General features: G+C 45.8%; 1 protein-coding gene across 3 annotated transcripts; it reads left to right on the top strand.

Annotated features, from left to right (window-relative positions):
* The first annotated feature begins 19 nt into the window (after positions 1 to 19).
* Positions 20 to 15955, top strand: bltp3b (bridge-like lipid transfer protein family member 3B). 3 transcript variants are annotated; one of them, XM_088405800.1, is made up of 24 exons: positions 20 to 381; positions 2548 to 2710; positions 2792 to 2830; positions 2903 to 2994; positions 3058 to 3247; positions 4372 to 4512; positions 4587 to 4754; positions 4823 to 5000; positions 5062 to 5145; positions 5313 to 5468; positions 5800 to 5912; positions 5976 to 6117; positions 6572 to 6765; positions 6837 to 7535; positions 7877 to 8415; positions 9436 to 9519; positions 9771 to 9919; positions 10347 to 10492; positions 10563 to 10713; positions 12141 to 12176; positions 13615 to 13874; positions 14115 to 14217; positions 14286 to 14380; positions 14446 to 15955. In XM_088405800.1, the coding sequence occupies exons 1-24, from the start codon at positions 338 to 340 to the stop codon at positions 14572 to 14574; spliced, it is 4095 nt and encodes a 1364-aa protein (XP_088261926.1). In that variant the 5' UTR covers positions 20 to 337; the 3' UTR covers positions 14575 to 15955. The 3 variants fall into 3 exon arrangements, with proteins under 3 accessions (XP_088261926.1, XP_088261928.1, XP_088261927.1); XM_088405802.1 differs by lacking the exon at positions 9436 to 9519 and having other exon boundaries at positions 14446 to 15910; XM_088405801.1 differs by lacking the exon at positions 12141 to 12176 and having other exon boundaries at positions 14446 to 15910.
* Positions 15956 to 16023: the final 68 nt, after the last annotated feature.

Raw genomic sequence — 16023 nt, 5'->3', positions numbered from 1 at the left:
TCACGACTGCAAGCCCAGCCCCGGTGACAGAAGACGCCACTCGCCGCCATCCAGGTGCTCACCTACGGGGAGCGTCTCTCTGGGCCCAACCTGTCTTCGGAACCTCTACCTAGATGAGAAGGAGCACCAGCGCGGTGCTATGCTTTGTCTACGAGGACGACCACCTCACGCCCCGAACCCCCTCCTCCTCCTGCCCGCAAAAATGAAGCGGGAGCACGATCCAAAAATGAGGACGGCTACATTTTAAGTCGTCTGTGTCGTGCGCACCGAGAGCCGGCCGGGAAGCCAGCTAAGCAAGCAGCCACCCGGGGGAAAATCTCCCAGATTTGGCGGTGCCATGGCGGGGCTCATCAAGAAGCAAATCTTGAAGCATCTCTCCAGGTTAGTGACCCACCGGGGTTGGGGGGCTCGATTGGCGGATTCAGAAGCCGCCCGGCAGTCCACCAACCGCGATGCCCTACGTCCTAACTATCGTTTGTCGTTGTTACTTAGCGGGGGTTGTCGACTGTTTGTAGCCGCCGTGTGGCGACTGACAACCGCCCTTTTCCTCCGGTGACCCTCGCCGGGCTCACGGAGTTAGCCGGGCTAAGCTAACAAGCTAGCGTGCTAATCCCTCGCCATGCAAAATGACAGGTTGAACCGGTCGCCCTTCGGAGTGTGATTTATGCAAACAACAATCTCGGCATTGCCTTAAACTTGACCAAATATATATGATATCAAACTTTTAATTATTTTATAGGTGAAGGGAACGCATAGGGAACGTCCTCTAACGTGTACAGTAATTAGACAATAGCAAGGCTGTTTACTTGCCATGTCATCTCGTTTCACCCACTTTAAAATTTGTATCCTGCTCGTCAGTTAAATATTAAAAGAAATATATACTTTTATCTCCCAATTAGAATTTCTTCTCGTCTTTGTTTTAACTAGGCGTAAGATGCCTGCATTATTTATTCCTTTCCAGGGTTTCCTCAATGGACTCTATGACATCATCCATTGTTTTTTTGTTTTCTCCATGCCAGTCTGACCAATCTCCTTCTGAATAATGATCAGTTTGTACTATTCAGTCAATTAGTAATTGTCAACGTTTGTATAGGAAGTGATCGCAGGGGTGTGATGTCATCAGAACGCTGGCTTGTAGGCGTGAGCTCGATCCCACTGTTTAGGTAGAGGTCGGGTCGAACTTCATGATGTTTGCTTACTCACATTGACTTCGGTCGTGTTGTGGATTCAACAAGGTTGCAAACATCCATGCAAGACTTTACAGAGGCCCCCGTGACGGATATTGCGCCCTATTTCCTCAAATACTTGCCTCCACTCAAATCGACATTGTAATATTCATAAAACACACTACCCCTAATTAATGTGTCACCACACTAAAAATTTTTACACGTTCCCCCAACAAACGCAACTCCTGGAGAGCAAGCGTCAACCGGAAAGCTGAAGTTGGCGGTGATGTTCGAAAACAAAGTGCTGCTTATGCAAAACTAAGATTAATTTTATTTAAAAAGCACATTTACTTGGTATGCCCCCCATTTTGCGTTTTATCTTTTATTTATTTTTTTTCCAGCATCCATTTTGAGGTTTTCTGGAGGTGAAGCGTTCTGTTGTTATTGCTCTCACTGCCAGTGGGATGAAAGCATGAATCATGGCTGACTGGGGGCGCACTTGAATTACGCTGTGTGTGCCTGCGTGAAAGCACTATTTGGCAAGATGTAGCTTTTTGAATTGTGCTCACCTTTATCCTATCTTCAGATAAGAAACAATTCCTTGACCTTCACTAGGACTGTTACACAATCTGGCTAGATGAAAATCAAATCAAATCCGTGCACGCAATTACAATTTAAAAAATCAATGATTGCAATGTACTTTAAAAAAAAATGACTTCTTCCTTATCAATATACTGTATAGCATTTTGTTTTATCTTCAAATTGCAATTTAAACATTTTTAAGGTCCAAATTTTACTCTAATTAATTTGGGAATATATTTTTCAGGTTAAACTGCATTTTTTCAGCTTTCTTTGGAAATTACCGTGCAAGTCTGTTTTAGTATTTGTGCGTCCGGCATGCAGGTTGCCTGTGTTGAATAATTTACGGAATTGGAGAGGTATGTGACGCTGCCTGTTGGAGGAAGAGGAGGAGGTGCGATCGGCAAAGAAACTCCTGCATTGTTTTTTTTTTTGTCCTTTGTAACCCAACCAATTTGTTTTTGAAAGGTCACATTTTGTGGACTCCCCGAGAAGCACAGAGCACGTGCGTGTCCGCTTTGTGTGTTTAAGTCTGTTTGCTCCAACCCAAAAGCAAACCTGTAGAGGACACACATGGAGAGAAAATGGAAAAAAAAAGCTTGATGGACTTTGTGCAAACAGGGAAAGTGCTTAAAACCTTGCCAAATCCCTTTATTAGGGATGCCTATCTTATGGCTTTTTTCTTCTTCTTTCTGAGTTCTGAATTCTTCCACAGAAACCGAATGTTTCTGGTAACATCAACACTTTTCTTTCCACCAAAATTATAAGCGTATTAACCCTCAGGCTCTTTGTGTGTGGCCAGGTTCGCCAAGAACCTGTCGCCGGACAAGATCAACCTGAGCACGCTGAAGGGCGAGGGCCAGCTGACCAACCTGGAGCTTGACGAGGAGGTGCTCCAGAGCCTGCTGGATCTTCCCACCTGGCTAGCCATCAACCGCGTCTGCTGCAACAAGGCGGCCATTCGCGTACGATGACATACATTGGCATTTTCTGTCCAGAAATCAAGTGCTCCTTGGGGTTATTTTTACTTTGTCATCTGTCAACAGATCCCATGGACCAAGTTAAAGACTCATCCCATTTCACTGGTAACTTGCTCAGTGGTCATTTAACAGTTTCAGGCATAGTCACCCTTTATTTATTTATTTTTGATCCTGCAGACACTTGATAAAGTGGAAATGGAAATGAGCACCTGCGATGAACCCCGCCCCCCTAACGGTCCCTCCCCTATTGCGACGGCCTCGGGTCAGAGGTGAGCCCCCCCCACCACCACCCAAAAGTAGTCCACCACAGGCAAACTCTGTTTTGTTTTTAGTGAATACGGCTTTGCGGAGAAGGTGGTGGAGGGCATGTCGCTGTCCATCAACTCCATTGTGATCCGGATCAGCGCCAAGGCCTTCAACGCCTCCTTCGAGCTCTCTCAGCTGCAGGTGTATAGCGTCAACACCAGCTGGAGCCTCAGCGACCTGCGTTTCACCCGCATTCAGGACCCACAACGGGGAGAGGTAGGCCAAACCCATCAAGCAGGTTTTCAGGTTTTTTGGCTCCTATGGCTCATTGCAAATTTCTTTCTAGATCATCCGTTTTGTGTAAAAGTGTGTCTTTTAATTGCAAAATTCTAACTTTAAGCTATTTTTGTAATACTACCAAGCTTCTTTTTATAATTTTTTTCTTGAGTGACAACCTTTTCCCTCCTAATATTAGTACAGTGGACCCCCGTGTTACAACGTCCCTGACTTATGTTATTTTCATGTTGCGACGTGGAATACATATCGTTTTTTCATCCCCTCTTTATGACATTTTCCCAGTTTTGCAACTGTTATGACCCTAAGGGCTTGGCTGTATTTGTGTTGTTTTGTCTCCATCTTCAGGCGTTTTTAGGTTACACTTTTTTTTTCAGTTGCCGTCCCTGCAACGCGTTACTATAATTCTGCCATTGGTCGGCGTCTCCTCACGGAGATGCTGGTTTGCTATTGGTCGGCCTCACTCGTTTCAAAATGGTGGGACGGTAAAGCTTTGTTCAATTGTGAGTGATTATAAAAGCGTATTTATAGTGCATTTTACTGCTTAATTCAAAGTTGAAAGGGTTAGCCATGGGTCCCAAGATTGCTAGTGATGTTAAAGAGAGAAGTGAGATGATGCATATGGAAACGATGATGGAGGTAACCCTTATTAGAGAATATGGGCATTACAAGCGCCACTCAAAGGTAAATAAATCCTTTCCATATATTTTATTCATGATGTTTTCTGATTGTATACATGCGTATTATATATATATGTATCACTTACTATACTATTGGATTGCCCATTATACGACGAATTTGCCCTACGAGCCCAACCGTGGGTTGGAATAATGTCGTAACAAGTGGGCCCACTGTAATTTAAACTATGGCTTTTGTTCAATGGTTCTTATTATAATGTTGTCAACATACCGTTAAGACTGTACACCACAATTGTATACGTTTAATATACTTTCTCAAAATCGTACTTTTTTTTTTCTTGTATCTTGACTTTCTTCTGGAGAATGGAGCCTTTTCTACCAAAATTGCAGGAATGTTTCCTTTTTGAAACTTTCATTTCATAATGTCGCTCTCTTGGAAATCATGGCATCTTCTTGTCTGTGTTGCAGCTCCTGACGTTCAAGGAGATCAGCTGGCAGATGATTCGCATCGAGGCGGATGCCATCCAGAGCGCCGAGCATGACATGCTGAGCGCGCCGATCCGCCTCATCACCAACCAGTCCAAGATCCGAGTCACGCTCAAGCGACGCGTAAGACCCGTATGGCGGCGACCGTCTTCCTTGACCCCAGTTTGGACAAGTGTCCCTTGCTGTGTGCGGTCCAGATGAAGGACTGCAACGTGGTGGCCTCCAAGCTGGTTCTGATCCTGGACGACCTGCTTTGGGTGCTGACAGACTCGCAGCTGAAAGCCATGGTGCAGTACGCCAAGTCCCTCAGCGAAGCTATGGAGAAGTCGGCGCAGCAGAGGAAGAGCCTGGCCACCGAGGACCAGGTGAAGACGGCCCATTCGGGTGCCGGCGCCCAACGGCGATTAATCCCACCTTTGTCTTTGCTTATCAGGCGTCGCCCGGACCGCCCTCATTGCAGCAGACGCGCACGCAGCAGACTGCGGCGGCCGAGCAGAGCGCCACCATGGCCAAGCTGTTCAGCGCCTACGACGTATGCGAGACCTCGCACCACCTACAGATCACACATCTGGACCTGCACATCTGTGACGACATCCACGCCGCTGACAAAGGTGACACAATATCCCACGCCCGCCTTTGTTGGCATGAACTGATTTTTGGCTTTCGATGCAGCCATCAATAAAAGGATGACCGGCGGAGCCATGCAGCTGTCTTTCAGCTCCATCACACTGGATTACTACCCTTTCCACAGAGCAGGTCTGCAAGCACCTTCATCAACCTCATTTGCATTTAATTTAAACCCCCTATTCAATTCACCTCCCTGCAAAAATTTGGGAATATTCATCACTTTTTTGGGGCAGGGAATCAGGATTTGTTTTCTCACAAAACAAAGTTGACTTGTATCAAATTGTTCTCTGTGACAGGCGACAGCTGCAAGCACTGGATGCACTACAGCGAGGCCACCAAAACCCGAGAGGGTTGGGCACGGAGCCTCCTGGACGAGTTCAAGTCCAACGTGGAGATGCTGAAGAGTGCGGTGCGAGGCCAGCAGGGAGAGTCACCTGTGCACAGCTCACCCGGTAAACACACTCAAACGGCTAGCGGGCGTGGATGTCATGTTGCGCGCACACACACAGACACACACGGTGGCTTCTCTGTCCCCAGTGTCCGCTAGGGACGATGTGTATTGGCCAATTGGGCTTATTGAGGCAGACGGACCCCTAGTAGAATGGAGCCCACACACACTGCCTCCAGGCCAATGCTGCTGGTGCCTTGAGCCAGGTACCGCGGTGTGTGTGTGTGCGTGCGCACACCTTAGTGCGGTGCGGTTATACACAGCTCGCGTGAGGCTCAGCTAACCCCGCCTTCACCCTTGCTCCTTTCTCATTTTTTGCACCGCTTTCTCCAAAGGGAAGATTAACACGTCATCCAGCTCGGCCTTCAGCGCTCCCCTTGCGAGCCCCAAGATGCAGCTCATGTCAAGCTCTGTGGTCCTCAGAATGGCCGACTTCAGCATCTACCAGGTTGGGCTTTTGGCCCCGAGCGTGAGGCGGCGCTCCCGCTAATCGAGCATTTGGTCCTGGCAGGTGTCTACGGCAGACCAGCGTCGCTCCAGCCCCAAGACCATGATCTCCTGCAACAAGAAGTCCTTGTACCTTCCTCCTGAGATGCCAGCCATTCACGTCGAGTTCACAGAGTACTACTTCCCAGACGGGAAAGACTATCCAAGTAAGTCAAAGGGGGTTCAAACTTTCATTCATCACAGTCCACATTGTCCTTAGAGTTATTATCATGGCAAAATCGCAGAGGTTTATCGTCACCACGAAAGGACTCCGATCATTCCATTGCCAAAAGCAGTTTAGCCACTTAGCTCATTCGTTGACACGCACAAGACTCACCAGACCAGGCCCACCCAAATCAGACACACTCAAATTCACTGGTAGCACTTGAGAAGGAGAAGATGAGAACACCAAGTGGACCACAACATACCTGCGCCCCACATGCACGTTTTTTATTTTTATTTTATTAGAATGAAACACATTTTTATCCTATTATTAATTGCTTCATCAACGGGATAATCGGGCGGGTATGCGATTAGAAAAATATTCAGTAGCTGCAGCCCTAGATGGTTTATCACATACAGTACCAGTCAAAAGTTTCAAAACTCCTTCCTCCCCCCCAGTCCCATGCCCCAACCTGTACGCCCAGCTGAATGCCCTGCAGCTGGTCCTGGATCCCCGCAGCCTTGTCTGGCTCAATCTGTTTGCTCTGGACCTGCGCCAGAGCCTGGAGCAGTTTATGGAGATTTACAAGCTCAACGACTCGCAGAAGCCCGACGAGCACGTGGACATCAAGGTGGACGGCCTCATGATGAAGGTACCCGAAGTTAAACGAAAAAAAAAAAATTGAAGATCATGTCCCATTAATCGTGGTTTGTGTCTTTGTAGCTCGTGATCCCAGTGGACCAGGACCCTTCGTGTCCGCCCAATCTTCCCCGCTCCGTCTCTGTGCAGACATCTGAGATGGTGGCCACCAACACCCGCCACCCTGCCAACTGCACCCGCGCCCATCTTGAGGCACTCCTGCAGGCCTTCCAGGGGGAGCCCTTCTTTTCCTCTTCCTATGTTTCCTTTCCTCGTTCATCGTCCTCCGTGCCGCTCCTTCATCCCATTTTTCGCTACCACGCACACGAGCGGGACACCCGCCTGCACGACATCTACCGAGGCCTGGTGGCGCCCACCATGGGGGCCAACGCCCTGAAAATGCCGGCCGCCGCCGATTTCTGGGCTCTTCACTTTGCACAGTTCTGGGTGGACTACGAGGGCAAGGGGCGGCCGCAGTCCTTCGTGGACTCTTTCCCGCTCACCCTGTGGGCCTGCCAGCCCGCCAAGCTCCTCGGGCACCAGGAGAAGCTGAGAGGACTGTCTCGGAGCACCTCCGCGGAATCTGCCGGGCGCATGCAACGGAAGCGACTGCTCAAGGAGTTCTACAGCGCCGACAATGCGCCGGCTCTGCCTCCCAGTCCATCCAATGGACTCCATAAACCACAATCCCTGGACAGCTTGCCTCCTTCTCCTTTGACATCTTCGGGCAAAGATGCTGATGTCCACGTGCTGGTGCATGTTCACAAACATTTAAGTGCACAGGTAGGCTTCTTCCTTTGCAACTTGTTCATGCTGATAGTTTCTGCTGTGTCAAAAACAAACTTGAATCCTGATCAGGTTGTTGTTGTTGCGTCATCGCCGTTGTCCACAAGAGGGCGCAAATTCCCCATGCAAACACCAACACACGTTGGAGAACTTTTACCTGTGGACGGCTCAAATTCTGAGGATTTGGCCAATTTTTATGTCTTAAAATGGTTAATTGATGATCAATAATGGTTATCGGTTAGTTTGATGATTGGTTACTTGTCAATTATTTTTTTATTTATGTATGAACTGTTTAATTATTGGTTACTATTTTTGTGTTTTTTTTTTTTTTTTTCCAGGTGAGCCACCAGCAGTACGTGTTCCTGATGCGTCTGCAGCGTAGCATCAAGGCCCTGCAGCAGACCTTGCAGCAAGACCTAGAAGACATGGGTGGACTGCGTAAGGCTCCGTCCCAGCGACCCTTCACCGCCTGCCTGGGCCTCCTACTTAAGAGCGCCGAGGTCTCGCTCCTTCTCAAGCCCGTCTCCCAGACGGAAGGCTCGGGATCTCCCCTCGGCTCAGAGCCGTCCCCCTCGGAGAGCAGAGGAACCTTGGACCCGGGCGGCCAGGGGGAGGGCAAAGGGAGCGCTGCTGTGGACCAAATGTTGTGCGGCGACATCCCCGACGCTGAAGCGTCACGGGGATCAAACCTGCTTGTCCCTGCCCCTGCTACGGTGTCAAATCAGCAGTCCTCGCATGAGGAGAGGACTTCTTCTGAGGAAGGTGGAGAGGTGGTCACCGAAGTTTTTACCACTCATGATGAAAGCAGCTTTCAGGCAGGTGAGCCGCTGTGTGAGGACAAAGCTGCAGCCGCCAAGATGCCCCAGTCTGCATCCAGGTATTTTTTTTTCCCCTTTTCTAAAAGCTATCTCCTAGTCCCAAGTATTTGCATTTTGACATATATGAGTTCATTTAATCGTGCATAAAGCCGCTGACAAGGTTTTAATAGTTTGGAATTTATCATCCATGCAATTCTTTTTACTGTTTTTCCACATAATTTCTCAAATCATGTTTCATCAAAATGAAAAGAAACTCTACCCTCCGCGAAAAAGAAATGGAAAAAAAAATCCCTCTGCTGAAATGAAGTTTATTATATTCAAAACATTCACTGCCAAAGTAGTCATGTTGTTTTACATTTTTTTTTGATTTGGAGAGGCAACAAATGAGCTTTTTTTTTTTTTTTGCAGAATTTTTATAACTATACTCTTTTTACATAAAAATATCAAAGATAAAAGACAGTTAAAATGACGTTCATAAGCTCACTCCTGCAAGAAATCCCTCCCATCAGTCATTTATTTTCAAGTGTGTGTGTGTGTGTATATATATATATATATATATATATATATATATATATATATATATATATATATATATATATATAATGTGTGTGTGTGTATATATGTGTGTGTGTGTGTGTATATATATATATATATATATATATATATATATATATATATATATGTATGTATATATATGTATATATATGTATATATGTATATATGTATATATATGTATATATATATATATATATATATATATATATATATATGTATATACATATATGTATATGTATATATATGTATGTGTGTGTGTGCGTGTGTGTGTGTGTGTGTATAGTTGAACCAGCTTCAAAAAAACTATATTGATCACTCTAATAACCTTGGCCGAAGCTTCATGTCCTTGGACTGATTTCAGTGTTTTCCATCCATAAATAGCAGCAATATGTTTGAGTGTGGCTGTTCTCTCTTCCTTGGCCCGCCGCCCTTCTGTCATCATTTTTCATTTCTTAACTTCCTTTTTGGCCTCTGCGCTTTTGACTCTGGCAAGGTGTGTGCGTGTGTTCTCTCTCTCCACCAAGGAAAGGAAGTTTGTCTGTCGTTTCCGATCTTCTCAGCTCGTCATCGAGCAGCAGATCCACCTCCCTTTATTCCATGTCCAACATGTAAGGCCTCAATGGATCTGCGACTATCTAGCCGTGCTAATATTTAAATAACTGTGTGTGTGTGTGTGTGTGTCCTTGGGTTCATACATACATTTGCAAACATGTACACATGTATTTGCATGTTTGCATGCCCCTTGTCTCTGCGTTTTACGTTAAAATAGTCGGTGCAGTAGTTGGTGTGTAGCCATGCATGAGGACTGATACGCGTGTGAAGGCGTGTATCCGACGAGTGCGACTTTTGTGTGTTGTAGCGGGCGTCTGATGCGCGAGCGCTCACAGTCCAGTTTCTCGGTGTCCTACAAGAACATGAAGAAGAGTCCGTCCCTGCAGTCGCTGGACAACATCTCCATTGACAGCTACCTGCTAGAGGACGGCGACACCTACAGCCTGCTTGAAAGAGGTGAGACATTTTTCCATCATTTTATTATTTTGAAGCAATCAAAACATGCAGTTATAATTTGAATGTATTAATACTTTAAAATAGGTAGAATGAATGCCTAACAACAGAGGTATTAGGTACTCGTGGAAACTGCCTGTCATCGATAATCACAGCCTTCGGATGTACAATTTCATTCGTCATTTCTGATTATTTTAATGCGAAGATTAGCCACTGGAAACTGAAAGCAAATTTTTTGGAGGATCCAGAGCCTTTTGCAAGATCGATGTTGCTTTATTCATCCCCATACTTTGCTGCTTAAAGTCCACGATTCTAGGTGTGTGACATCTGGCCAAAATCCATGACGCTTTCGCAATGACCCACCAGGGGGCAGCCTTGAACTGTACTATACATTTAAAACGATATCTCCGCTCTTATTTCCTTTCCACAGACGACATGTCCATCTCAGGGTTCAAGGCCACTGACAGCATAGTGGAGGCCGCCGCCCCCGCACCACTCCCAGAGCAAGAAGGGGGCATGTCCCCCGACACCGTTAGCGCTGCCTCACAAAGCATCGACGAGCCCTCCAAAGACATTGTAAGACTTGTGATGTGTTTGCTTGATGCTGTGTGTGTGTGTGTGGTTTAATAATATGTGCGCTGTGCAGGTGTCTGTACTGGTGTTGAAGGTCCACTCGGTGTGCGTGGGCATGGAGGCGGTAGGCGAGAGCACCGGCGTGGCTCTGGAGGTGGACAATGTCACGCCCGTCCAGCTGGGCAACGTCAGCCTGCGGCAGTACCTCAGCAGCCGCAGCCTAGGTACGTTTTTATTTTGTTTTTATTAAATTATCACCGAGACACGCTCAAACACTAACACAGTGATTCCCAACCATTTACGTCCTGTGGGAAAAGATTGGTAGAAAAATACTCATTTACTGTCTAGACTGACGACCTATAGTGACAGACTGAACCATTTGAGGTGTTTTGTGTTTATCACCATTAAATTAAATAGAAACGCCATTTTGTCAATCCAACCTCCCTAAAAAAAACAAAAAAATGTGCGCTTAAATGACAAAAATAGTTCTTTATATTGTATATTATTTGAAATAATAGCATAATGGAATAGACTTATACATGGTGTGTGCGCATTGACCACATGGGGGCAGTATAATGCAGACAAAAAAGTTTCACAACCAGTTATTTGCAGAGGATAAAGAATATATGCGTGTGTTTTTTTTTCAATTTTCTGTTTACTTTAATTCGTTTTTCTTGAAATACCCCTTTAAGATGCTATTTGTTGGACTGTCTATAGTGTTTTGCATTGTTTGTTAGCATAAAGCCAACAAAGTTTTTACCTGGTGTTCTAAATAGAAGTTGTCAATCGACTAACCGAGAACAATGATCAAATTAATCGGCACCTTTATACCCAATGTGTGCGGATTGACCACATGGGGGCAGTATAATGCAGACAAAAAAAGTTTCACAACCAGTTATTTGCAGAGGATAAAGAATATATGCGTGTGAGTTTTTTTTTTCTGTTTACTTTAATCTGTTTTTCTTGACATACCCCTTTAAGATGCTATTTGTTGGACTGTCTATAGTGTTTTGCATTGTTTGTTAGCATAAAGCCAACAAAGTTTTTACCTGGTGTTCTAAATAGAAGTTGTCAATCGACTAACCGAGAACAATGATCAAATTAATCGACACCTTTATACCCAATGTGTGCGGATTGACCACATGGGGGCAGTATAATGCAGACAAAAAAAGTTTCACAACCAGTTATTTGCAGAGGATAAAGAATATATGCGCGTGAGGTTTTTTTTTTCTGTTTAATCTGTTTTTCTTGAAATACCCCTTTTAAGATGCTATTTGTTGGACTGTCTATAGTATTTTGCATTGTTTGTTAGCATAAAGCCAACAAAGTTTTTACCTGGTGTTCTAAATAGAAGTTGTCAATCGACTAACCGACAACAATGATCAAATTAATCGACAACTTTATACCCAATGTGTATTTTTTACTGGCTTAGTTTGACAGTAAACTTCAAATGGAATTCTTCTTTTATATTTTGCCAAAGTGCTGTTTGTTTTAAAGTGAAAGCACATTTTTGGGTCACGCCTATCTCACAGCGGTGTGCCGGGAGGTATTTCCCATGTAAAATGCGTGCTACGGCACAGTAAGCTGGTCGGGAAACACGACGCTAACATACGCACACGCTAACACGCCTTGGTCGTATTTACCCCAACAGGTATGGTGTGTTCAATGCCGGCTCAGAGCAGCCAAGGTAACGTTTGTGTTCACCAACCTTTTGTGCATGCTTACGTGCGTGACATTCTTCTCCTGCAGCCGCCTTTGCCTTAGCCAGGTGCGCAAAATGGCGTCGTGTTCCATACCCACCACGGGGTTTGACATTAAACGACGGAGCTCTCACATTATCTGCGGCATTACGCGCGCAGCCATAAGAAAAACGCTCGTGCGAGTGAAATGAAGTGCAGATGGCCAATCTTCTTCTTCCTCTCATCTTCCTCGCTGCCTGACTGACTCACCCTCCCGCTCTCACATCACTCCCCCCTCCTTTCCTTTCCATCTTGCCACTGCAGCAGCAGAATTTGCAGTTTCAGTCCAGTGATTCCTGCCGATGAGAGGAAGCCTCTTGCAGCTTCAAGCTAACCCCCCCCCCCCCCCCCTCCACACACACACACACACACACACTCACACACTCTCTTCCTTTTGGACCTGCTGTTCTTGTGTTATTAACACATTGACATCACATGATAGCTCCTCTCTCTTAGTCCGAGTGGTCTTTTAGCCTCTTTCACACAGAGATCCTGCAAAGCTGGCAAACTGCATGACATTGCCTCTTAGCTAGCAAAAGTGCGCGTTTAGCTCAACTCGTAAAACAATCTGTATATTGGATTTGTGCCGTAATTGCGATAAATTGATCATGTGTCTATTTTTGTGGGGTTTGACAAAATTTATTTTGCATTAGCTCTAGGTAGAGCTGTTAAAATTACTCGATTAATTGACAACGAATGGAATGAATGGACAACTATTTTGAATCAAGTAAGCACTTTGAGCCATTGATTAACTGAAAACGGTGCGATTAGGATCTGGAGTTATTTCCTTGGTTTCCTTTTCGATGCATATTCTGAGTGTTGGCTGCCAAAACTTGGACGACTTCCGCAGAGTTGGCAATTTCTTCCTCCAGCTTCACCTCCTAATCTTCATCTTCAACTAGAAAGCTATGCTGATGTGATGGACTGCCTATGACCTTGACCTTGACGCATTTACATGGCATGATGTTGAGTAATGTGGATTGTCCCTTTTCAAATAAATACAGGAAATTTCAAATTCAGTGCAGTGCAACAGCACCATCTACAGGAATCTATTGGTCATTGCAGTTGTTTACAAATCTGAACAATCACAATAGTCAAATATGTTCATTTAGCTTCTCTTTGTTGTAGCATTTTTTTTTGTCAGCGTTTGCAGCACTTTTTGTCACTGTGGTGCCTCATTCACAAAAACCACAAAAGCTGCTAGTGACGCCTCTGTTCTGTGGTTCATAATGATAATTAAACAACTCTTGCTTTCAACTAAGCTGAAGAGATTCCGCAAAGTCCTGCGTTTTTGTTTTTTTTTCCCTTCAAACCACTTTTCCTCCTCTCAGGGCCGAGCAAATTACAATGCCGCTGTTGAGTTGCACACATGTGTCCGCTTCACAGGCCCGGCCGAAGTGCACTCGCCATCAATTGGGGCCCCTCGCCGCCCTGAGGTGCGGGCCCTGCTGGAGACCGGCCCCCGCGCCGCCGCCCACTCGCCGCTGGCTGAGCGCAACGGCTTCCTGCAGCTGCGGCTGCACGGCTACCGAGCCAGCCTGCTCATGTCCACATTGCGCAACCTGGCCCACTTTCTGGAGGACGACATGGCGCCGCAGGTCCTGCCCATGGAGATCAGCGTGCGGGACATGCACATACACTTGAAGGTGAGGGGCGGCAAAACTTAACATGGGCCTATTTTTATATAATTTCCTGCCTAACAGGACAAAGACGAGTATTTTATTATTTCATTACCGCTTTAGTTTTAATCCCAATTGAAATAGATATCAGTCGAATTGGTTGGTTTTCAAAGGAAAATTATGCTGTTTGTGTTTTTCCCATTATTGATGAAATGACATGGAAAAGACACAAAGCTTAAGCTTCCTCGTTTGTTGTCTTCCCTACAGGACGACAGCCAGCGCGACAGCCCCTCCGATTCGGAGCCCATCACGCTGCACGTGGACAGCCTGGTCATCCACCGGCAAGACGATGGCGCCTTCTCCGTCGGAGGTGCGACGCCCGCACACGATGTCCCGATAACTTGGGGTTAGTTAACGCCGCTCGTCTCCTCCTCACAGTGGACGCCAAACGCTCGGCAGACGACGCCTTGAGTCCAGTCTCAGAGGTAGCCGCCGCAGAAGTCACGCAGACCGGCCCGTCAAACCACGAACAAGTGAGTCAAGCATGTCCCGGTCCTATTAAGACACGTGTTGATATATACATCAACCTCACTCGCAGATGCTCATAGAGGAGAACCAATGCCTGAAAGTGGAGCTGTCCCGGGCTAAAATGGCGCTAGCTGAGGTTCAGCTGGAGAGGGACTCACTGCTGCACCAAATCAACAGCCTCAAGGTCAACACCAGCTAGCCACCCACGACGTGGAGCTTTCTTTTCTTAACTAACTTAATACAGTGGTACCTCGGTACTCGACCGCCTCTATACTCGACCAAATCGGTGCTCGACCAAAAAATTCAAGTAGATAATGCATCGGACCTCGAACAGATTTTCGGTTCTCGACTAGCCGAGCCGAGCCGACCCGAACGCGCTCCTCGGCCCTTCTCGGCCAGCGGGTAAGCGCCAGTTCAACTCAGACCGCCAGCGGAGTAAGATGTTTGTTCGAGTATTTCTTCCCGGATTTAAACTTTTTCGTGTTGCTCTAGCCCTTAATAATGGGTCCACAGAAAGACAGTGATAAGGGGAAGGCAAAGAGGAAAACAATGAGGACCACTATTGAACTGAAGAAGGAAATTATAGCAAAATATGAACGTGGTGTACGAGTGTCCGACCTCGCGTCGCAGTTAGCTAGCGTCATCATGGAAGGAGTAACCCTCCCTCCCGTCCTCTCCACATCCATTCCTGTATGCCATCAACCACTCTCCAAAACGTAAGTAAATTATACAAAATGGTTTATAATGCTTTATTTATCTTTATCTTTATCATGTACTGCTTGTGCACATTTACTTGTGCACACATACTTTCCATTATTTCTTATGGGAAAATTGCTTTCGGTGTTCGAACAAATCGGTGCTCGACCACCACCTCAGAACGGATTATGGTCGAGTACCGAGGTACCACTGTAATTTCTTCATGAAGCAATGCAGAGACTCCTGAAAAGATGTGTGTGTCGTGATGTGGACTTGGACAACGGTTGAATCAAATCTTCTTAGTGAATGTTTCTGAGGAATTTCTCCAGCAAAGGATCAATTTTGCACATCATGCTCTTGTTTGTATCTGCGTGCACATGTCTGTGTGTGTGTGTGTCCTAATAGAATGTGAGTTTTTTTTGTACACAGATCTGAACTGTTCCACAGTGTTGAATGTGCGCGTGGCGGCGAGCATTTCATTCCCCTGATAAGGGTTGGGCCAGTTCTCGGCTATTTTTCTAAAAAAAATGTACAGTGTGTACGACTGCTCAGCTTCGGTTCATTGCTTTTTGTGCGTCTTTCTGTGTGCTTGGCCGGTACCTTAATTGAACTGTACAAAGCATCAGATTTTGTCTGTCAAAGCTGCTGAAATGCTGATTAAAAAAAAAAAAAATTAACATGAAAAAAAGACAATCTGGTGACTTTTATCGATTTTTTTTTTTCTGACCGAGCGTAAACATGCAGCAGCTGTTGCTGTTTGACCGAGTTGATGTTTCAACATTTTAACTTTAAAGAGTCGCTCAAAGGCATCACATCCCACTTTTCGTTTCAAGACATTCGTGTGAAAGGCAGGAAGTAACGGACTCTGCTTTCATAATACGTTATGTCCAATACCTGTGCAGTAGGTGGCGGTATAACACTAATGAGCTGTAATTGGGCCAACAAACCTAAA

The sequence above is a fragment of the Hippichthys cyanospilos genome, chromosome 22, assembly GCF_059441005.1.
Source record: "Hippichthys cyanospilos isolate Australia breed blue-spotted pipefish chromosome 22, RoL_Hcya_1.0, whole genome shotgun sequence".
Taxonomy (NCBI): Eukaryota; Metazoa; Chordata; class Actinopteri; order Syngnathiformes; family Syngnathidae; genus Hippichthys; species Hippichthys cyanospilos.
Note: the sequence above shows the minus strand (reverse complement) of the source record. Positions and strands in the feature narration are given on the sequence as shown.